The sequence below is a fragment of the Arvicola amphibius genome, chromosome 7 (genome assembly GCF_903992535.2).
Source record: "Arvicola amphibius chromosome 7, mArvAmp1.2, whole genome shotgun sequence".
Classification (NCBI taxonomy): Eukaryota; Metazoa; Chordata; class Mammalia; order Rodentia; family Cricetidae; genus Arvicola; species Arvicola amphibius.
The window spans coordinates 116,212,254-116,236,316 of record NC_052053.1 but is presented as its reverse complement, the minus strand read 5'-3'; the positions used below and the strand labels follow the sequence as shown (position 1 = coordinate 116,236,316).

Genomic DNA, 24,063 nt, shown 5'->3' with positions numbered 1-24,063 from the left:
CTCCTGCAAACAAAAAACTGGAGCAATTTTCCAGTTAAGTTTGAGTGAACATTTTCTTGCCTGGTTGCGGTGATTGTTTCGGTTAATTAGTGTTTCAGGCTGCTGATGTGTAGACGTGCTTTCCTGGTCTCACTCGAGCCATAGCAGCCAACACAGCTTTTTACCAACTTCATTTACTAGCTGGGGAACCTCTTGAAGTTCTAACATTCCTCTGTTCCTCCCCGCAATGCTTCATTTATAGGTGTCATAAACAAGACCATGGCCCACTCCTATTGAACAGGTAGCTCCTGATTCAATAGATTCTGAGAACGGCTCTTACATCATACCTACAGAGAATAGCAGTGCATCACGACAGACTTCCTTCCAAAAGAGGAGTGCTTCTATGTGTGTCACTAGTGCTGAACTCTGGGAGTAGCTAGTCACAGCTCTGACATAGGGCCTTCATGAGGGAAATCAGTTTCTCAGGCTGTGGACTGGGTCTTCTGGTTAGCGATATCTAGTGTCAGTGGATGCTCTCTCGTAGCTGGTAAGAGCACTAATATCGTTTGCTGTCGTTTCCTTGAAAGCAGGTCCTTCATCAGATAATAAAATCTCATGTCTACAAAGAATAGTCTTGGAATATCTTTCGTCTGGTAGGACTTACGTACTCTATGTGAATAGACTGTAGGATAAAAACTTTAGTGTTTCAGTAGTTAGCAATCTTAGGACTTTTCTTTCCAGTTGTGGATCTTAATGTGTGTTATGTATAATAGTTAAGAAAATAACTATCTACAGGCATAAATATGTGTGCACATTGTCTTCAATAAGTTTTGAAGTCCATGAAATTGGATTCCAGGTTGGTAGTCACAGCTCCACCTATAGCACCCCTCTGTCTCAGTGTCCAAACAGGATCACCCTGTGTGTGTGGAAACAGGAGTGCAGAAGGTATTAAGATCTGGACTCTTTCTCAAGGATATGAAGTGTTCAGGAGAGCTGTATTTCCATGTTGGGGTGTTTTAACATGAACCTCCTAAGACATGGAGCCGGAAGGTCTGCGTGAGGAGGTCAGTGTCTCTGTGCCGGCGAATGCGTTCAGAAGTTAATTTCAAATTGTGCACTGACTGTTAAGTTTACTGCTTTTGCCGTGGAGAAATTTTTGCTATAGGTATGCTTGGGTTTTTCTTCGTTCTAAAATTTCACTTGTCTCATTTCTGCTTTTAGCCTTTGGGATGGTAACTATTGCAGATTGGAAAGGGGCACACGATTATCAATAGGAAGACAGGCTGAGCAGAGCAATTCTTTCTTTCCTATTTACAAATTCTAAGATCCCAGTAAGGTTCTGGAGCCCATTAAAAATGCTCAGATGCACTGAAGAATTTTTTTTTGAGTAATTAATTCAGTGTTGTAATAGAAGCTTTAAGGGTCTTTGAAATTTAAAGATAAATTTTAAGCTCACTTCTTCAGTATTCACATAAGCTAATTTCAACCCAATCTGACACGTATGAAAGTCGTGCACTAACTTAAAGTTGAGCAACTTCAGCTACCTCCGATAGCAGCAGTTTCTGAAACTCCCTAGGGTGATGTGGCAAAGAACAATTTGAGTTTCGACAACATAGGCCTCAGTTTGGTCCTAAGTCACTGGCTGTAACCGTGGATGTTTCTGATTTTGTGTGAGTGCTTGTGACATGAAAGTGGTGTTTTCACTAGAAGGTTTTATTACAGGAATTTACAAAGGTTTTATGATTTCCTGTTCAAGTTCTCTTGGGCTCCTCTGAACTGCTTAACTGAAGACACGTTAGTTTGGGATAAGACGAAGGTGTTGGTAAAGAAAACACACACTAGAGACAGGTTATCTTTTAAACCTTATGCTTAAAATCGTCTCTCCCAGTACTTCATGCCATGGCCCTAAAAATAGAGCCCTAAATTTAGAGGGCAAGCTGCTACATTTAGTTCCTTTCTCCGTGAGCGCCCCGTGCTGGGCAAAAGTCCACACGGGCTTGATTTGATTTAGGTACCGAGGCGCTAATGGAGTTTAAGTCTGGGGGACTCCTGGCTAGTGCCCACCAGGTGACCTCAGGTGAGTGAACCTGAAGGCCGGGCAGAGGAGGACTGAAGCGGGCTTGCCCAGGAGAGGTTAAACTCTGACCAGAGCACACACACAGTTGACCCGAACGCCTTCGTAGCCAGAGTCCGAAGGGCCGACGCGGAAGGCTTGTCGCGCGCGGGCTCGTGCACCACCGAACGTTCTGGTCGGAATTGTGACGAAGGCCAGCGTCTCTCTGCCCCGCAACGCAGTGTTGGTTTAGTGCTTGAGAAGAGAGGACTGAAGCGCGTTGGGAGCTGGGACGAGGGGTGTCTTTTCACCCCGGGACCGCTCCCGAGGCCTCGGCTGCGACAGCAGTCGCAGGCTTAGTGCTCTGTATCTCCTTACTCAGGGTTTGGAGGCCCAGGCGAGGAGCTTGGGCCCTTTAAGTGCGAGCGCGGACGTGTCCGCGGAGTTGGTAGAGGTAGAGGAGGCGTCTCCACCGCACCGGCGAGACCAAGACCGGGGGTGAGAGGCGGGCTCCCCCCGCGGGGCCCGCGGTGGTGCGGGCCGGCCGCCGGCGCCTTCGCCTTCCCAGCGCCCCGCCGACTGCGCCCGGGCCTGCTGCTGGCCGGCGGGCCGGCTGCGAGGCCTCCGCCCGTGGGCGCGGCGATGGTGGGGTCCGGGGCCGCCGCCGGGTGCGTGCGGCTGCTTCTGGAGCTGCTGCGCTGGGTGAGTCCTGGGCTCGGGAGCCGTGGGCCCGGTGGGGCCGAGCGTCTGCGGCGGGGGAACCTAGCCGGAGCTCAGAGCGCTCGCCCGGCCTGTGCTCGGCTGCTGCTCGCCGCGGGGAAAGGGGCCAGGGCATACGGAAGGCAACGTGGAACTTCCAGAGGGGCCCGCACCGTTCTCAATTCCGGAGTCAATTTGCCTGAACGTTATTTATTTTGAACAGGGGTCAGTTACACGTGGTTCTTCTGGCTGCCGGAAACTGGAGTTTCTTGGCTGTGAAACTTCTTACCTAAGAGGACACCTAGCCAGGGCCAGAGCTAAGATTCTAATTCCTCATTGTTTTTCCCCAGTAAAGAATAATGCCCTTTTGAGATGCCTTTAAATACATGGAGATTTATTCTTACTTATGAATGCCCGGCCTTAGCTTGGCTTGTTTCTAGCCAGCTTTTCTAACTTAAATCATCCCATTTCTCTTTAACTACATTTTGCCTCTGGACTTTTTACCTTTATTCTATGTGTCTTTCTGTCCTTCTTAATCAGTGACTGGCCCTTGGTGTCCCCCTTTCTTCCTTTTCTTGCTTACTCTTCTCCAGATTTTTCCTATTTATTCTCTCTGTCAGGCAGCCCTTCCTATCCTTTTTCCTGCCTAGCTATTGGCCATTCAGCTCTTTATAGACCAATCAGGTGTTTTAGGCAAAGTAACACAGCTCTACAGAGTTAAAAAAAATGTAACATAAAAGAACGCAACACATCTTTGCATCATTAAACAAATGTTCCACAGTATAAATGAGTGGTATATATTCCACAACATTTTTTTTTCAAGACAGGAATTCTCTGTGTAACCGTCCTAGCTGTCCTGGAACTCACTCTATAGACCAGATTGGCCTTGAACTCAAAAAGATCCACCTACCTCTGCCTCCTGAGTTCTGGAATTAAAGGCAAGCACCACCACTGCCTTATCCTTGAAACCTTCCTGGAGTTTAAGCTCTGGGAATCTCCTCATAGCTCCTGTTTGAAAACCACTGTGTTTCACACCACACTTGTCTCTCAGTATGAGCACATCTGTAAGTTGTAAGAAAACATAGTCAGAGGTTTTCTGCTTAGTATTACATGGCAGCCCATTTCATATTCCTGGAGCTGACCTCAGCCACCTGTGCCTGTCTTTGTAACGCCACTTGCGTTGATAGGCTAACTTCCTTTGTCTTGAAGGTCGTGGCAGCATTGCCTGAAGATATGAAAGCAGAGTTCAGTGCCAATGGATTTTCAGTGGAGTTGGTCATCTGTGTGCTTACTGTTGGACTGCTTGTCTTCCTCCTGTTTCTGTGGAGAGCCTTCCGATCAGTAAGTAACCACTCAGACTAGGAGAATGGTCATTCTGGGTTTGTGTTTTTTAAATTCATTTTACTTTATATGTATGACTGTTTTGCCTACGTGTACGTATGTGTATCACATGTGTTTCTGGTACACACAGAGGTGAGAAGAGGACCCTTGGTACTGAAGTTCCTGATGATTTTGGGCTACCATGTGGGTGATGAGAATTGAATCCTGGTCCTCTACAAGAGTAACAAGTGCTCTTAGCCACTGAGCCATCTCTCCAACCCTCATTTTGTCTTTAGACAGAACAACTGATTGGAGAAACTTGTTATTTCAGGGAAATAAGTTAGGCCATAGTGTTTTGGGCTGCTTATGGTAATATGTAGTTATTAGAAAGTGAATATGGATTTAGAGAAATGTTTTCACATGTAAGGAATTTTGAAAGGATTTTCTTTGTAGGAATATTGTACACTAGTTCCAAAGCCCCACCCCTTTCTTTTTCTGTTTTGAGGTGGGGGGGGGGCTGCGTTTGTTTGTTTTGGTTTTTGAAGACAGGTTTTCTCAGTAGCTATGGAGCCAGTCCTGGAACTCTGTAGACCAGGCTGGCCTCGAATTCTACCTGCCTCTGCCTCCTGAGTGCTGGGATTAAAAATACTTTTTCTTAGGGCCAAATATGTGCATGGGAAAACATGTTTTTTTTAAGATTTATTTATTTATTATGTATATACTTTTCTGCCTGCATGTCTGTCTGCAGGCCAGAATAAGGCACAGATGGTATGAGCCACCATGTCGTTGCTGGGAATTGAACTCAGGACCTCTGGAAGAGCAGCCAGTGCTCTTAACCTCTGAGCCATCTCTCCAGCCCGGGAAACGTGGGTTTAAGTGGAATTAAACAGGTGTCTTTATAATGTCTATAATATGATAGCACAGTGTGGCTCTAGGATGGGAGACCCACTGTGTAGCATTGTTCTCACTGGGAATAGAATGCTTTTGGGTCATGTGCTCACTGTAAAGCTGTAAGAAAGTTATTAACTTAGGAGAAGTCATATAGATTTACTTGAAGGTGTATTTGTTTTAATGTAATTTTGTTAAAAATTTGTTTCAGATTCAAAGCCGATTTTATGTGGGTAAGTTTTTTTTCTGTCTTAGATCCCGTGCTTGTATATAATTAATAAAACTTGTAACAGTTTAGTTATAATAATAATCTTTCTTTTGCTTTCTCAGGAAGAGAAAGAAAACTTGCTCTAGAACTTTCAGCATTAATTGAAGAGAAATGTAAACTACTTGATAAATTCAGCCTCGTTCAGAAGGAGGTGAGAGGTGTCTGAAAACGATGTCAGTGGCGAGTGTGGGGCTCAGTGGTTCTCCGTGGGTCACTCGGGGCCATCAGAGCTCTGTTGCCGAGCATCTGCCTCACTTAGCCCTTCTCTTTGCAGCCACCCTGGTGATGTCTAGTGCTTATCTTTCCTGACTAGCGAGGTGGAGCACCTTGGTTTGTTTATTGTTCATTTAGATAGTCTTCTTGTGAACTTGCATTTTTAAGTCTTTTTCACCTTAAAAATGACATTATTATTGTGTGTCTCTCTTTGTGTCGGTGAGTGTGTACATGTACCAAGGCATTTGTGTGGTGATCATAGAACACGGAGGAGTCGGTTCTCTCCTTTTCCTCGTGGGTCCCTGGGGTTGAAGTTAGTCTTGGCGGCAAGCTCCTTAAGTACCTACCATCTCACTGGCCCATTTCCACCCTTTTAAAAGCACTCAAAATCTCTTTCTCTTTATGTCATATAGAAGTAGGACTTTTGTTTTGAATAGTTTATATATTATATATAAGAGTTTTGTCAGATGTATGGATTGCAGATATCTTGTGGCTAACATTTCTGTTCTGTTTGGTGTCTTAGAAGGTAGAGGTTTAGTATTAGAATTTTAGTGTACTGTCATGTGTCGAGTTTTGCTTACCAAGGGTGTAGTGGTGCCATTACTTGTCATTGCGTAGAGACTTTATTTACTGTTTTCATTTGGCTTATATTAGCTTGCTAGGTCTGCGGTGACAAAATGCCACTTTAGCAGCACGAGTGAATTTCCTTACAGTTCTGAAAACAAAAGTCCAAGATGGAGGCATAGGTAGGCTTTGCTTCTTCTGTGGCCTGTCCCTTGACTTGCAGATAGTGCTGCCTGCTTGCCCTGTCTCACTCCGTCTTCTAGGATTCCAGGCATATTAGGTTAGGGTCGTCTTACCACCTCATTTTGTCCATTATTATTTAAAGGCTTTGTCTCCAAATAACACACATTCTGAGGTGCTGAGGCTTAAGAGACAAGGTTTCTCTGTATAGCCTTGGCTGTCTTGGAACTTGCTTTGTAGATCAAGCTGACCTCAGACTTAGAGAATCTGCCTGCCTCTGCCTCCCAGAGTGCTGGGATTAAAGGTGTGTACCACCACTGCCCAGCTCTCCTCCTCCTCCTCCTCCCTTTTTTTTTTATTTTATGTGCATTGGTGTTTTGCTTGCATGTATGTCTGTGTGAGGGTGTCAGATCTTCTGCAACTGGAGTTACAGACAGTTGTGAGCTGCCGTATAAGTGCTGGGAACTGAACCTGGGTCCTCTGGAAGAGGAGCAAATGCTCTTTATTTTTGTTTTATATGTATGAGTGTTTTGCTTGCATGTATATGTGTGTGCTGGATGTGTGCCTCCTACCTTCTCAGTGCTGGGATTAAATGTGTTAGAGATATGAAAAGTCACAGAGAAAATAATACTTACCAGTATTTAAGACATAAAGAAGGATCAGAAAGGGAACACTAGAAAAAGAGGAAACGCGTGTCAGAGTTATGAAAAGCAATAGAGAAAATTTTGTGTATTAGGTTAGAGGAATAGGATGTATAGAAGAGCCTTTCCCAGCAAGACACAAGTTCCTACATACCAACCAAACACTTAACATGTTCAGAACAAATAAATAAATAAAAATAATTAAAAAGTATGTATAAGTAATTGGAAAATAAATATTACAGATTAAAGTAATAAGCACACAAATGAGGAATAAAATGAGGAAGGGGCTGACCTTGCCCTGCTTTCATTTCCTCTCCATTTGTTGTGTTGCTTGTATTTTCCATAAATGACCTTTATTGTGATAGGGATCTTTCATCTTACACGTAAAGCTTTTGGTCAAAGGAAGCTGACTTTTGTTCAGCTCTATGTTGATCCATGTGCTTGTGTTTGCTCATGTGGGCTGGTGAAGTATGGATCACACTATGTTTGGCTTTAGTGTCAAGGGTAAATTCCACATAATTATATTTCTAATCTTGAGATCAGCATTAAGTTACATTTGTTAAAAATGTATTGAGAATTTTGCAGTAGTTGTTTCCAGACACATTGATCTATTTTCTTTTTCTTGTGTTGTCTTTGTCTTGCTTAGTTATCAAAATGATACTTTTTGAAATTTTGAGGAAAGCATAGGCTCCTGTTCTAAAGCTCATCTGACTTAGCAGGTCCTGAAGTATATCCATTGTTTCTTCATGGCTTCTAATTCTGCAGTCCTTGCCTAGTTCCCTGCCTGTGTGAGTCTCTTATTGGAAAAAGATATGCACACTCCCGGGTTTGCCTGTCTGCAGGGCTCTCTTCTCCCATTCATCTTTACTGTTTGAATAGTTCTCAGAGGCCTTCAGACAGATTCTGTCCTTTGGTGTGTTATCTAGCTGTTGTTCAGCAGAAAGCTTGATTCAAAAACAACATAGTCTTCAGTTTAATCACCCCCTAAAAGATTTGCCAAATCTTGTGATGTTTTATATTTTATTATTCTTGGTTTTTTATTCCTTGTTGATTATTTTGTCTTTTAATGATTTTATCTTCCTTGCTTGCTTTATTTGTCCTCTGGTGTCAACACGTGTTAATTTGTTTGGGGTGACAGAGCTCTCACCTCTTGGGTGCTCATCAGCACACACTTGCTATTAGAGTTTCCACCCCCAGCAGACTTTGGGACAGCTTTGCTCCAAGAGAATTTTACATATGTGGAGATAGATTGTTTGCTTTTTAGGCGTCTATTTAGATACACTTTGAGATAAAGTTTGTAGTTTTTACTCACATGTTGCCTTGTTTCATTCAGTTTGAAGGCTTAGAGTCAGCTTTAAAGGAGGCCAACTTTGACAAGAAGTCAGAAGTACACAGTTTGGAGGTAAAAAAAATCAAACAAACAAACCCAAAAAGTATGATTTAAAAGCTAGGGAAAAGATTCTTATTAAATAACAAACTTTAAAAATATGTTATCTTCTCAAAAATAATTATTTCAGAGAAATAGGAAATGGCGTATCTTAAAATTATAGAAAAAGCAGAAACAGAACATCTGTAGGGGGCATAAAACATTTGAAAACAAAACAATTCGAGCTCTTATTATTAACTTGTTTTGAAGGATACATTTATCAGAATCTATAGATTTATAGAAAGAAATCCTTTATTCTGTATTCCTAAGAATGCATTGAGGAGACCATCCATTCCTTTTTTTGACATAGTTTGCTCCAGGAAAGAGACATAGAACTCTTTCACAAATTCAAGCATAATAGGAGACAAGTAAGCTGTGACCATATTACTTTTTTTTCTTACCATGTTAGCAGGCATTAACTAGGATTAGAGCAGAGGTTTGCATGTGAATAGTGGCATGGTGGTAAATGTTTAGTCCCTGTCTACAGAGCAGCCCCTGTTTACACATTTCATCATGGCCACTTTTCAGTCCGTAACGTGATGTCACCGAGTGGGGAGTTGTAGAGACACACAGTTAATGCTCCTGTTTTAGAGCATGCAAGGATTCCTCTTCTCAGACAGATTAAGATATGATGGTGTGCCTTGATACTATTACAGATGGAAGGGTTGTAAAAACTGAGTCGTGAGCCTCTGTGGTAGAAGCAGCCTGCCCCTGCTGATGATACAATAGAAATCGATGTTGTACCTTTGTGCTCAGTCCGGCGTGCAGTGTTGTCGTCTGTCCTCACAGGAAGTCTGTGTCTTATGATTTAGAACGCCCTTGTAGTATCCACAAGAAGTTTAGACTCTAAATAAATCCTTAATTTTTTTTTTGTTATTGTAAATAGCCTCAGGAACTCTTTGTAGGTTTATTCAATAAGCATCAAGAACCTTTTGTTCTCTGTATTGTTTGCCTCTATTATAAATGCTATCCCAGTGGGTATTTATTAGTTTCTCTGAATGAAAGGGTATGCTTATCTTCCCGATACTTGGGGGGCTAATGTTGGAGGATTACCAAGTCTGTCTCAAAAAACAAACACATGCACAAAATCAAAGCAAATGCCACAAAACAAAACACATAGTTTTAGAAGCTGCTTGGTATTCATGGTAACAGAAAAGTTGTTACTGGGTAACAAATATTTATTCAGACCAATCTAATATTGGTATTACAGGTAATATAAACATACAAGTTTGTTATGACAATAAACATGTGAATTATGAGTAAGATGAGTTGAGATGCAGTTACATTAACTACCTTAGAAAATTATCTGCTAATTGTAGTAATTGTAAACATTTGTAAGGACAGTAGTCATAGTTGGACACAGACTATAATGAAATACAAGTTTTACAAAGCTTGAGAGTTGACTTTGCAGGTAAAAACCAATAGAGTAATCTTGATTCAAGCCAGAAGTCTGGTGATGAAATAATCAGATTTGGGGAGATACAGGTAAACAGGTGTGGACTACTGTAACACGTACTTTTGTCTTCTTTTAACAAGTTTGTTGAAGGATCACAAATATCAGAGGTATGTTAATTATAGTATTTAAAAATCAAAAACGAATCTAATAATTAATCACTTTAAATTAAAACTATTATAAAATATGTCATTTAATGGAAAATATGTTGCAATCTTGATTTACATTTTTTATATTAAATTGAACTTGTCCTTTTCCCCTGTAACATGCTTTTTAACATGCTTAAGAACTGTTGACAAGCTGTGCTTGGTGGATTTTCTTTAGTCTTCTATCTTTGTAAATGAAAGTTTTATTGGAATGTAGCCATATTAATTCCTTCGTGGGTAGTCTTTGTTTCTCATGCTTAGCTGCTGGGAGCCTATAATACTTACACTCTTTATAGAAGTTGCTGGCAACTGCTTGACTTGCTGCTATTTTAATATTAGAGAAATGAATAAATATATAAAGTGTTTATAAATTTGTTTGATTATACTCATTTGATTTTTTTTACCCTAACTAAAAATTCGTATGTCTAGTTTATTAAAATTAGCTTTCTATTTTAGGCAACTTGTGAAAATCTAGAAAAATCCAAATCTGAACTTAAAGATGAAATACTCCTTTTAGAGAAGGAGCTAGAAGAAGAGAGAGCTAAACATTGTGAACAAGATGAGTTGGTGAGTCTTGTGTATTCCAAGAGAATTATGAATTTTACATATTAGTACTTTTGATTAAATATTGAATAAATACTGATATTGATTAAAATATTACATGTAAGCCAACCATAGTGGCACAAGCTTGTAATCCTAGCACTTGGGAGGATGAGTCAGGAGTTCTAGGCTAGCCTGGCCTGTACAGGGAGAAGAGACACTATTTTCAAAAATGTAAATAAATGAAAATAAATAAATAAAATTCCCAAACCAACCAACCAAATAATAAATCTAACCAAAGCAAAACAAAACAAAAAACTCATGCACATAAAAAACAGAATGTAGGGGCTGGAGAGATGGCTCAGCGGTTAAGAGCATTACCTGCTCTTCCAAAGGTCCTGAGTTCAATTCCCAGCAACCACATGGTGACTCACAACCATCTGTAATGAGTTCTGGTGCCCTCTTCTGGCCTTCAGGCATACACACAGACAGAATAGTGTATACATAATAAATAAATAAATATTTAAAAAAAAACAATGTAGAAAACCATGAGAACAAAAATTTTCAGATCTACTCTTTCACTTTTCAGATGTGATCAGAGGTTTTTTTTATGCATATTCTTTTTTTCTTGTTGAGACAGTCTTGGTTTATGGCCCAGTCTGTATAACTGTGCAATGGAGACTGGCCTCAAACTCCTGATCTTCCTGCCTGTGCCTCTTAATAGCTGGGATTGCAAGTGTGTCCCCAACACTTGGCGCTTTCATGCATTTACATTTACAAAGAAAATTTCCATATTTCCATATTTGCTGTGGAAGTAACATAAATAATATAAATTGAATAATCATATTTCTAGTGAAGGATCTATATGCTGTGAATATGTTTTATTACCATTGGTTAATAAAGAAGCTGCTTTGGGCTTGTGAAGAGCAGAATATAGCCAGGAAATATGAAAAAAAATATATTTTTACTATATAGACAGTAAAAAATGTGGTTTGATGGACCAAGACCCCTGAAAGGTCTCCCTGAAACCCCCAAAATACTTTGCCCCCAAAAAGCAGGAAGCAGTTTGGAAAGAACTATGCCCATATTCCCAAATATTGTTTATAAATGTTTTCATTTAAAGGGGGTTATGATATAGAGATGAATACTTTGTATTGGTATGGATCATGGTCTCTTGATACAAATATAAGGTCAATTTTGTTATATGTATATTTCTGCTCTTGATTAAGGTGTTGTTTTTCTGCAGCTCATTTAAAAATGTAATGTATAATTAAATACAGGTTAATAGTCATCTATCATAGTCAAGCTTGTAGTCATGTTAGTGGTTTTTTAGATGTACGGAGATATATTTCAGATGGATAGGTATTTTTCAAACCTTTCAAAGACGTACAGAATATGGCATTTTAAACGTTTTCATAACTTAGACTTTTTTCAACAATAAGACATACCTGCTCCTGGCAGCACCAATCTACTTCAAGAGGATGATGGGTATTGGAGAGGCTCCTTATAGAGTTTGTTAGCCATTTAGGCAAGAGACTGCTCTTGCCTGTACTGCTTTATGGCATGCTGTATAAACTGGACATGCAGGACCCACAGAAAAATGACTGCTGAACTTGCTTAAAAATGAGACAGTCCTTCAGGGTTCTTGCTTCATGAAAGAACTGCCAGGCATTTTTTGTAGGAAACAGAAGAAAGCATCTGATGAACTTTGTCCTTACAAGGCAAAACAGATCTTCAAATTTCCTGCTTCATGGGAAAGTCTGCCAGATACTCTGGGCCTGCAGGCTGAAGATGGATGCCCCAATGTTACAGAAGAACTTTGGGTGACTGGCCAGGCAGTGAGATGTCTCTGTCAATTCTAGAGTTTTATTAGAAGTTGCTTATAATGCACTTCTTGTTAACTTAATAGGTAATATATCTTTCTGGGGTCTTTGATGGAGTTGAAGAATAGATAGTTATAATTATAGTTTTCCTTAGTTATGATAAAAGGTAGATATAAATGTTGTAACTACAATTCATGCTTGATACCTGTTTTGTTATATGTAATTTTACTTTGTTAAAGTAAAAATCTTCCTTTCTATTTAGACAGAAAGGGAGAGGTGATGTGGAATTCCCCTCTGTTTGCTGTGAATATGTTTTATTATCATTGGTTAGTAAAGAATCTGCTTTGGGCCTATGGCAGGGCAGAAGATAGCCAGATGGGAAATGTGAATGGATATATGCATATTTAACTTAAAAATATTATTAGTAATATTATAACTTTTTTTTAATTTAAAGTCTGGCATAAGGAAAATCTTGATGTGTGTGAGATTATTTGAAATATAAATTTGTGGGTTTATCTTGAACCTGAAAAGTACTATGATACATTGAATTTGAGAAGATGTACTATTGTCATGTAATTTGTAAAATCCTGTGGGCACATTATAAGCAAGCTGGCAAGTCCTCTTCATCTGGCCTCTCACTTTTATTGATAATAAATTAACAATATACCTAATACATGTTGTCTTGGAGCTAAAGGAACTTATTAAATACTTACTGACTGATACTGTCTTTCCAGATGGCTGATATTTCAAAAACGATAGAGTCTCTAGAAGATGAATCAAAATCTCTTAAATCCCAAGTGGCTGAAGTAAGTTAATTTGAATTACTTTAATTGGTCTGTCACTTTTGAAGAGCCTTTATGTTTTTATGTTATTCCTATTATTAGGTATATTAGTCAGTGTTCTCTAGAGGACTAGAACTAACAGGGTGACATCTGTAGATCCCTCCCTCCCTCCCTCCCTCCCTCCCTCCCTCCCTATTTAAGGGGGATTTATTAGAGTGGCTTACCGGCTGTGGTCCAGCTAGTCCAGCGATTACAGTCTACCAACAACGAGTCCAAGAGACCAGTAGTTGCTCAGTCCGTGAGGCTAGATGTCTCATGTGATATTCAGTATACACCGGAGTCCCAAAGAAGTAGGCTCTGTTGCCAATGAAGGAATGGACTTGCCAGCAAGAGTAAGGAGAAGCAGGTAGAGAGCAAAAGCTTCCTCCTTCCATGTCCTTTAGATAGGCTGCTACCAGAAAAATGGGGATCCGGATTAAAGGTGGGTCTTTCTATTTCAAATGATTTAATTAAGAAAAATTACTCACTTCAGTTTTTTTAGTTAATTCCATATATAGATGATTACCAAGAATAGTCACACATTAGGTAATAAGATATTACATTAGTATTTGAAATATAGGGAATCTTAAATATGCATTTGTTTTAACTTGAATTATTTTCAATGAAATTTATTTTTCCCTGGGTAGATTTAAACTATGGCTGTAGCTGAGCACTCTTGAAGTTGTGTGTATATATGTAACAATAGTAAACAGAGTTGCTTCCTATAGTCTGACGTTTAGGGTAGGAGACAGATTAAGTAGTGCGGGATCTTTCTGGAATAAGTACTTGGGCACTAGTAAGCGTGGAAGAGAAGAGATGTCATCAGTGGACTGAAGTCAGGACAGCTCCTGAAAGGCTTCTATTCTGGGTCCGGTTTGTATTCTAAAACCACAAAGTGGTCAGGCAAGCAAGCAAGATTTTTTCAAAGCGTACGTGGCAGTCAGCAGGTTGCTTAAGGCAACAACCCGTTGTTGTTTCTCCGGGCCTTTCTGTGCCAGGTAGCAGGTAAAGCCATGCTTGACAAATAGGCAGTACAAGCAGTAGTGTGAATCATTAAATAAACCTATAAGTCAGTAGCTAGTAATTGTTCTTTTCTGTTTTTCCTATTTCAGCAATTAACAAAATTGTCTGCATAGAACACGGAAGGTTCAATAATTTGCTCAGAGTTACATGGCAAATGAGTGGTAGGGGTAGGGTGGGGCCCTGGATCGTGGTTTGTTTGTTGTGTCAAAGTAGTGTTGGTTATGCCTTTGCTGCTGTTAACAGTGGCCTGTTTGGGCCTTTGCTTAAATTTTATGTTCTGTGGAGAATACATAAACATGAAACCTTCTGTTAAATTGTTATAAACTGTATATTTCTTTTACTTAGGCGAAAACTACCTTTAAAGTATTTGAAATCAATGAAGAACGACTTAAGGGAGCAATAAAAGAGGCCTTGAATGAAAAATCTGAACTTGAGGAAGGCCAGAAACAGGTTTGTAGTCTGTAGAGACTTAGATCTGAATTTAGCTTTCAAAGCTCTGAGTGCCTGGAGCCGTGCGATGAACGAGCAGGCTTTTGAGAGCAACAGTCCCCTGCATACTTCTGTCTCCCAAGGGTCTAAGTGTCTTTCCCTCTCTCTTCTCCCATGAGAGGAGAGAGATAAGCCAAGGTGGTCAGCCTTCTGACGTTCACTGGAGACAGCGGCTAGCACCACTCACAGCGGAGAATGCATTCCAGTCGGGGGCCCAGAGGAGGAAGGCGTTCTGGGGGCAGGGAAGATGGAAATGTAGCTCTCATTCTCATTCTCCTCTCACATAGGCACCTGCATGTATATAACCTCCCTTTTGTCTCCCAGTACAATTTTTGGCATGAAAATTCTGTCTGTCTTCCTGCCCTGTTTCCTCCTCTTTCTTCCCTGCCTTCCATTCCCTCCCTTGCTCCCTCTCTCCCTTCCTTCTTTTCCACAGTGTATGTGCACGTGCATGTGTGTATTTTGTGTGAGAGTTCAAGTGTGCACGGGTCATAGCTTGGTGTTGGTCCTTACCTTCACTGTTTGAGACAAGACTGTCCTTTTTCCATTGTGTATGACCGCATAGGTAGTCTTTGTAGCATGATTAATAAAAACCCAGAGACAGAAATTGGGGTTCAACCTGAAGGTCAGAAAAGCAAAACAGCTAGCTGCTGGCTCTTACTTCTACCTCAGTCTGAAATGGTGATTCTGCCTTCAGGAATCTCAGAATGAGACTGTGTGTGAGACCTGTCTCCTCCTGTTTTATATTCTTATCTAGTGCTGGGATTAAAAGTGTGTATCTCTACTACCCAGTTTTTATGGCAAACTAGCATGGTTTACTGGGATTAAAGATGTGTGTCACCACTGCCTGGTTTGGCTATTTTGTTCATTTAAGATTCTAGTATCATTATTATTTTATTTATATTTTTGGAGAAAGTCGTCTAGTGTAGTTCAGGGTGGCCTGGAAGGCACTCTGTGGTACTCAGTCTCCTAACTGCTGGGATTATAGGTATGTGTCACTATGCCTGCTGCTACCTCTTTCTCTTCCTTATCTTCTATTTTTATTTTTAATTATATGTGTGTTTGTGTGTGTGCGTGTGTTTTGGGTGTGAATGTGTGCATACATGTGCAGATGCCTTTAGAGGCCAGAGGTATCAGATCTCCCACAGACCTCAAATTACAGGCAGTTATAAGCCAACCGAGAAGTGTATAAAAGGAACCAAACTCAAATCCTGCATAAGAACAGTAGGCACTCTTAAACACTGAGCTGTCTCCTTTCCCTTTGTTTTCTTCTGGGAACCACTTTTCTTAGGGAACTTAGATTCTTTTGATGCAATAAGAATGTGTTCTGTGGGGCAATGGTGGTGTACATCTTTGATCTGATCCCAGCTCTTAGGCAGATCTCTGAGAATTTGAGGCCAGCCTGGTCTACAGAGTGAGTTCCAGGCCAGCCAGGACTACACAGAGAAACCCTGTCTCAAAACAACAAAGGGAAAAAAGGAAGAAAAGAACATGTTCCATATTTCTACTGGGCTTCTGATCCTGAGGCTTCATTTCACTCAGCTGCCAAGGATTCTGGTTTTCTCATCTTAAGCGTTCTATTTCCTGTATCAAAGACTTGTTCTTTTGTGGTTAATTATTTTGATTAACTTTCTGATAATGAGGTACAGGAGGTAATTTTAAAAGGAGGTTGCATAGCTGAAAATGTCTTGTTGTTTTTCATTTTTGAAAAAAGATTCTTTTTTTAAAAAAAAATGTGTTATTTTAATTATATGTGTGTATTTGTGTGCATTTGTGGTCATGATTAAGGTGCCCACAGGCCAGGAGAGGGTGTTGAATCCTCTGGAGTTGGAGTTGTAAGTGGCTGCGACCAGCTTGCTGTGGGTGTTGGGAGCTGAAGTCAGGACCTTGGAGAAACTGCATGGTATTAACCTCTGAGCAGTTGCTCCAGCTCCTCGTCCTCTTTCATGTTTCTGCTATTTGGATACTCATTTGCTCCACATTTTTGTTTGCTTGTTTTTTGAGACAGGGTTTGTCTGTGTAATAGTCCTGGCTGTTCTGAACTCACAGTGTAGCCTAGGCTGGCCTTAAACCTGGAGGTCTGTCTGCGTTTTTTAAAATAAAATCTTGATGTTGCTGTATTGTCCTCTCTTTCCTCCTTTGGTCTTGAGACTGGAGTGGTGTGGAGCTTCTTTATAAGCTCTTAATATCTTTCTGTTGTCTTTAGTGCTCTGAGAGGACATGATGATGTCCTCTGTGTTTCTTTCATTTTGTGGACACTCATTCTAGAAACACCTCTTGATTCTGTGGGTTACTAGAATTATTTTATGTATTTATTGTGATAATTTAAATTTTTTATTTATTGATTTGTGGATGTGTGTGAGATTGTGTTAATGTGTGCATTTGGATACATATGTGTAACTGTGTGTAGACCAGTGGACTTCTTGACATTGTCAGGAATGGATTCTTTTTCTTCTCTTTTCTTTTCTTTTCTTTTCTTTCTTTTCTTTTTCTTTTCTTTTCTTTTTTTTTTTTTTTTTTTTTTTTTTTTTTTTTTTTGAGACCTTGGCTATCCTGGAACTCCCTATGCAGATCAGACTGGCCTTGAAATCACAGAGTTCCCCTGTCTCTGCCTCCTGAGCACTGGGATGAAAGGTGTGTGTTACTGTGCTGTGCTGGGTTCCATCCTGTTGAGCTGGCCTCGAGTGGTTGAACTACTTTCAATTAGAAACTAGTTGGTTCCTCATAACATTTCTGTCACTACTACACCAGTAGACATGTCAGGCAGACATGTATAGTCTGACATGTACAGTAGACATGTAGCTTGTGTGGCTCACAGGTCGGTGACATTGGTGATTCCTTTTTTCCCCCTGGCAGCATGCACAGCACCTTCCAGCACTATTGAAGCTAGCCAGTAGGGATGGAACATCCAGCTAGATGTATGCATAAAGAAACAGAGATGAGATGAGTGGCAGAACTAAAATGAGTATGTGCATGGTTAGAAGACAGGAGCAGGGAGGGAGGGAGGAGCCATGTGTGTGTGTGTGTTCCTATGTGTTGGTATGTGCATATGTGTGCAGGCAGCCATGACAGCCAGAAGAGGACATTAGACCCTCTGGGATTCGAGGCAGCTGTGATCAAGCGTGGGCGCTCTTAACTATTTGTCCAGGCCCCAGTTCTTCTCTTTGGTTTCTACTTATCGCTGTTATTACTGCTTTCAAATCTTGAGCCTTTCTGGAATGTGTCAAATCATCTTATTTTCTACTTTCCAACTGGCTTAGGTTTCTTCAGTCTATTGTTTGTGGACAGTAGACACAGTTGTGTCTCTTCTATTTCTCTAAGTTTCTTTTCCTCATCTCTCTCTTTCCTTTTTTTTTGTGGGGGGGTTGATGCCTTTTCCTTTTACATTTTTGTTATGCCATTTTAGATTTCAGAGAATGTGATAGTGACAATGCCTGTTGTAAATTTCTCATGCTATAATCAAAAGTACTTCTCTTCCATGTAGCCCAGGCTAGACTGGAACTCACAGTGCAGTTCAGGCTGGGGTTATCTGCAAAATATCTGTTCCACATTAATAGTATTCTGAGGGTTACCTGTCTTCAGATAACCCTAGGTAAAACAGCATGGTGACTAAAAATATATCATTAAGGTAAGTGAGCTCTGGCATATTATATGGAATACAAAGATAGATTTTCAGATAAGTGTGTGTCAGAAACCTTGTACTTGATAAAAAAAAATGACCTTTTAAATCAGTTGGAGAATATTTGTTACTTCACAGTCTCCTGTTTTAAAAGTTCTTTACAAAAGGGAGCCCTACCTTCGTACTGTCATTTAATGATATATCTAAATATTTAAATAAATGTATCTAAACATTGTGCTATCGTTCACATCCTTGTTATTGTTTTCATATCAGCTTTTACAGGAAGCTGAAGCAGTGAGAGAACAAATGAATGAACTCAATAAACAGAAAGTAACACTTGTAGAATCCAGAGTACAGGAAGAGCAAGTTGTAAATGAAAAAGAAAATCAGATCAAGGTACTGGCTCTTTGGTTTTAGTGGTTATTTGGCCACAGTTTTATATTTACTGGAGATTCAAATACTGTTAAAGCTTTTATTGCTGTTGTGTCTTTTATCACATCCATTCTTGAAGATACACAGGTTTGTGATATGTGTGCTAACACTCCATGTCTTTCTCCTCTGGGATTTTAGCCTGATATTTATCAAGAAATAAAGACAGAAAATGATTTTTACCTCTTCTTGCTGACATCTGCTACTGTTGGTTAAGAAAACGCTGAAAAATTGTTTGTAGTTTATATGTATTAGCTGAATATTCTTACTATCTCTCTTAAGTTTGTGTTACTTATTTCATTGATAGAAAAGCTTTTTAAAAAATTGAAACTCAGGATGGGGTGGTGACATCACTGGATAAGTCACGAGTTTCATAAGCCCGATGGTGTGAGGTCAGATCCCAGAGTCCTAGAAGCGGGATATAATGTAGACACTGTGCCAGTGCCCTGTAGCAGAGAGGAGGAGGAAGAGGCTGAGGGCCAGCTAGTCTTACTTGCATAGTGGTGAGAGACCTGACCCCCAAAGGTTGTCTTCTGACCTCTGTAGGTTTGTTGTGGCATGTGTACCTAAACCCATACAAGTGGTTCTCGGGTCACATGAACACACTTGACTGGAACTTGACTCCAATTGTAGGAATAAAATTGCTGACGTTACATGGATCGCTGAGAGTACTCAGTGGGTGAAAGGACTTGCTGTGCACTCCTGACAGTCCGAGTGCATTTGATCCTTAGGACTCACATTGTAGAGAGAGAATTGACTCTCATGAGTTGTCCTCTGACCTTCGTGCACATGCCTCAGCACATATGTTGCTTCCTACCTAAATAAATAAATGAAATGAAATAATAAGAAATGTTTTCAAGAGATTCTCGCTTTAGTTTTATTCAGTTTGCCATATCGTGGACTCTCTGTATCTGCCTTTTCTAGCTCTCTGAGTTCAGTCACAGTCACATTAACAAAACTGTTAATGGTGCTCTTAACAGTTTATTGAGAGGGTTTATTGAGTAAAAGTGCCTGCGTCATAAACTAATGACCAGAGTTTGAACCCCAAACCACATAAAAGTAAAAGGAGAAAATCAACTGACTTCAATTGTCCTCTGATCTTCATGTGGTTGCCCCTATGCACTTAATATGCAGGCACACCAAAACAAACACTAATAGTAACAAAAGAAAAGTAATTGCAGCTGTTCTGTGCATGTGCAAACCTTTCCTGTCATTCTCTAAAAGATACAGAATGATATAGCATCCGTGTTATATTAGTTATTACAAGTAATCTAGGAGAAATTTGGTGTATACAGGAAGATACATATAGGTCATATGCAAATACTGTTATTTTATGTAAAGGGACTTGAACACCCATGGAGTCCGTATCCTTGCAGTGGTAGTGGCCGGCATCCTGGAGCCAGTGCTCTGTGGGTGCTTAGGGATGGCTGTATTTTCCTTCTTCTTAACTTCCTTACTCAAGAAGCTCAGAATTCTTCCTAAATAAAAAGGAATGTGGTGTTGGAGGGCATTTTATTTGTGGCAGAAAGCTTGAAGAAAGGGAAGAGATTAGCATGTAGTTTTGGATGGCCTCTCCAGAGAAACAGTGGTGCACGGTCATGTTGTTACTTGCACTGTCACACTTGGTGTCTGCCAGTAGTGTCTGTGTTACTAGAAAATGTTCCTTACTTTAGAAGATTAAAACAGCACTGCTGAGCCAGGCCTGGTGGTGCACAACTTTAACCCCAGCACTGGGAGGCGGGCGGTCCCCTCCCCTCCTCTCCTCTCCCCTCCCCTCCCCTCCCCTCCCCTCCCCTTCTCTCCTCTTCTCTCCTCTCCTGGTATTCCATGAGGTAGCCCTGGCTTACCAGAACTCACTTTGTAGAGTAGTAGGGCACAGAGATCTGCCTGCCTCTCTGCCTTTTGAGTGCTGGGATTAAAGATGTACTATGCTCAGCAAGTTTTGCTTTTTATTTTTTAAGGTTTAATAGTAAATTAATGTTGCAGTTTCACAAACAACTATTTACATACCTTAATGGCAGGTTGCAAATTAGAACACATGAGAAATTTATGTGGATTGATTTAAAATTTCTTTATTATATTTTAAAACTTATTTGTGTATGTATGTGTAGGGTATGTGCACGCCATGATTTGTGTATGGAGCTCAGAGGACCGCTTTTGGGAGGCAATTCTCTGTCTACCATGTGGATCCTGGAGTTCAAACTGAGGTCATCAGGTTTAATGGCGGATACCTTTACCAGCCGAGCCCTCATTGGCCTGGGATTGCATTTTAAACTACTGCTAAGTTCTAAATTCTAAAGTTATTAGCACCAGTCACTACTTTCTTTCTGTTTTCCCCTTTTGCTCCATGTCAGGCGCTGATGGAAAACCTGGTAAAGATGAAAGTCTGGACTGTTGTCTTTAGAGAAGACTCAGCAAACAATGGTAATCTCGGTTTGGAAGTGAAGAATGACCTAGAAAATGCTGCGCACTTAGGTATGGCGGCCTGCTCCTTGCGTCCTCTTCATTGCGCGTGTGAGCCAGCTGTGCTCCTCGCACACTTGTACTTGGCACATCTGCCATCGCCCGAAGTGCTGTGCACTCCACCACCTCGCGCTGGACTCTTTGTCCGTGTGTCGCACGTCTCTTCACTACAGCACTTACACACTTGGATCATAGCCACTCTGCTGCCTGTCTTTATTGCTAGTCACATGGGTGTCAGAATAACTGTAATTCAGAAACCCTCTGATTTAGACAGATTATAGTACATTAGTCTTGGCCACAAATTGTGACTGCAGTTGCTGGTTATATTGTGGCAGTCACAAAACTAACTAAGGTTCATTTAGCTATTTACTGTATTTTCAAACCAATTCCTTTGACTAATTAAAATTTAATTTGAAAAGAGTAGAATAAAATAAAAAAAATTAAAAATAATCCCAGAAGGCCCCATGTACCCTAGGCTTAATTTATTTCAGTGGTGATTCCTTTGTTTGCTTTTTTTCATTTTTATTTTTCAAGATAGGGTTTTTCTGTATAGTCCTGGCTGTCCCGGAATTCACTCTATACACCATTCTGACCTTGAACTCCCTCTATAGGTCCTGCTGGCCTCGAACTCAGAGATCTGCCTGCCTTTGCTTCCCAAGTGCCATTAAAAGTGTGTGCCACCACTGCCCAGCTGCAATGGTGATTCTTTGAACTTTGTGTCCTCTGTCTTGGCTCCCTGACCTGTTGTATAATGAGTAGACGTCTCAACTCACAGACCGAGTTTTCAAGTTGTCCAGTAGGGACCTAAGACTGTAGGTGGTGTTGAGCGAACCCCTTCTGTGTACTGTGCCCTCTCCTGTTCTCATGTACTTTTAGAAATTTATTACTTAGCCACAATAAGAGACTTAGAGAATCAATAATAAAATAGGATACTTATTGCAGTACACTGTTAGGAAGTGATGGGGGATGGTTGCCTTCTGCCGCAGCACTGGAACAGATTGTCTGACTGAGATGGCTGAGTAAGGAGAGGTGAACAGACTGAGGGTGGGTCGCTTCTCAGGCAGGACGCAGCAGGACAGGGGAGATGGCCTCATGCCACTCAGGACCACAGGCAATATAGAACTTAGGAATTGTGTGTTTTAAAGTTGTGATGAAGAGGTGAAGAAAGATCTACTGGAAAGTCCAGCTGTATGAGGCGGTGGGAGTGGCACGGCATTTCGGGCGGCTGGACAAACTGATCCTAAAACAGATAATGGGAACTGTTATATATTTAGTTTTTCATTTTTACTTTATCATATAAGAAATAGTTTTCTTTTAGAATTTATGCTTAATTTTGAGCCATGGTTCACTAGTACTTTGGATGCTATAATGCCGTAAGCATCTAACATAGTTGAGTCTGTGGCCAGTGTTTAGGTAGGACTATTCAGTTCTTGTTGGGACTCTGTAGTACTTTGATTGCTTTTAATGTTTAGTTTCCTGAGAGGAGGTCACTCTACCTTATACAAATTATTATATTTATTTTGAATACTGTTTTGTTGAGACAGTATCTCACCGTAGCTCAAGCTGGCTCAAAATTCACTGTATAGCTCCTGTCTGGCCTCAAACTCATCGTAATCCCCTTGTCTAGCTTTGGAGTATTGGGATTGAAGGCAAGAGGTGCTAAGCTCAGCTCCAAGTTTTCACTGTGGCAAGAAGAGGGGTTGTAAGACTACCTGAGGAACTAATACATTTATTTGGATGTCCTCAATAATTATAGTTTTATTTTTCACTGTAGGAATTCAGCTGAAGGGAGCTTTGGATGAGTTGATTAATGCTAGTAAGGTTTGTATTATTTTGTAAATATAAAGATGATGGGGAGGACCTACAGCAAGAATTAAACGTCTGTTCTTAGTAACTAATTTAAAGATTGCTTTTATTGCTTCCTTATAAGGTTATATGAAAAATGATTAGAATTTTCTATTTTTTTAGATTAATTTATTTTATCTGCATTGGTGTTTTGCCAGCATGTATGTCTGTGTGAGGGTGTCATATTCTCTGAAACTGGAGTTATAGACAGTTGTGAGCTGTCATGTGGGTGCTGGGAATTGAACCCAGGTCTTCTGGAAGAGCAGCCAGTGCTCTTAACCACGGAACTGTCTCTCCAACATTCATTTCTTCAGTTGCAGATGCTTTAAAATGTTACCGTATTCTCATAGTTCTTCTGTGCAGTGTTTTCCTTCAGGTTTTACTATTTTCTTACTCCAATGGCTCCATATTCTATTTTGAGAAGTAAATATAATAGCTCTGTTTTCTTCTGGTTTATTCCTTCTCCCTGTTCTTAGCTAACCTGAGTGAGAAGTCCTGGTGTGGAGGCTGCTTTAGCACTGTAGTAATGGCTGTATGTTTATGATGACCTCATCAGAGGGAAAATAGCTGCAGTGCAGTGTGGGCGGATTGGGAGATGTATCTTTTGTAGCTGATTATTGCTTTTTTTCTTTTCTTTAAAGCTGAGTGTGTCTTTAAAAGCCTTAGAAGGAGAAAGAAACCAATTTTACACTCAATTATCTGAATTAGAGAAAATAAAAAAGAATCTTACAGGTAAGGTTTTCTCAATGGCTTTTCTCCTTAAAGAGAATGAATTACTTCTGAGAGTTTTGCTGTTGTTGGTAAAGGCATTTTCATTTCTCTTATGTTTATGAAATAGTTTTTAAAGCATGTAGGACTGTGGATTATGGTGTGTCTGAGTTAGGGTTTCTATGCTGTGAAGAGACACCATGACCATGGCAACTCTTATAAGGAAAACATTTAATTGGGGCTGACTTACAGTTCAAAGTTTTAGTGCCAGTAAATAAACTATATACATAATTTAAAGTAGTAGACCATACTTGTTCCAAGATCAATTTTACAGTTGTCCATTGTCATTATAGTGACACACAGGCAGACATGGTGCTGGAGAAAGAGCCAGGAATTCTACATCTAGAACTGCAGGCAGCAGGAAGAGACCCTCAGTGACAGCTTCCTCCAACAAAGTCACACCTCATAATAGT

The 24,063-nt window shown here is 40.4% G+C and overlaps 1 protein-coding gene across 10 annotated transcripts in view; it reads left to right on the top strand.

Annotated features, from left to right (window-relative positions):
• Mia2 (MIA SH3 domain ER export factor 2) overlaps window positions 1-24,063 on the top strand; it is a 70,613-nt gene that overhangs the window by 23,514 nt on the left and 23,036 nt on the right. For 5 of the 10 annotated variants that reach the window (XM_038336531.1, XM_038336532.1, XM_038336529.1 and 2 more), the window contains 12 exons: window positions 3,941-4,072; window positions 5,151-5,172; window positions 5,270-5,358; window positions 8,139-8,207; window positions 9,768-9,794; window positions 10,287-10,397; window positions 12,928-12,999; window positions 14,383-14,487; window positions 18,419-18,541; window positions 20,929-21,049; window positions 22,812-22,858; window positions 23,524-23,614. In XM_038336531.1, coding sequence (XP_038192459.1) covers window positions 3,941-4,072; window positions 5,151-5,172; window positions 5,270-5,358; window positions 8,139-8,207; window positions 9,768-9,794; window positions 10,287-10,397; window positions 12,928-12,999; window positions 14,383-14,487; window positions 18,419-18,541; window positions 20,929-21,049; window positions 22,812-22,858; window positions 23,524-23,614 — 1,009 coding nt within the window. Of the gene's footprint in view, window positions 1-422; window positions 527-893; window positions 1,145-2,580; window positions 2,735-3,940; window positions 4,073-5,150; window positions 5,173-5,269; window positions 5,359-8,138; window positions 8,208-9,767; window positions 9,795-10,286; window positions 10,398-12,927; window positions 13,000-14,382; window positions 14,488-18,418; window positions 18,542-20,928; window positions 21,050-22,811; window positions 22,859-23,523; window positions 23,615-24,063 lie in introns of those variants that run through there. The other 5 variants (XM_038336538.1, XM_038336536.1, XM_038336537.1 and 2 more) reach the window with 5 other exon arrangements.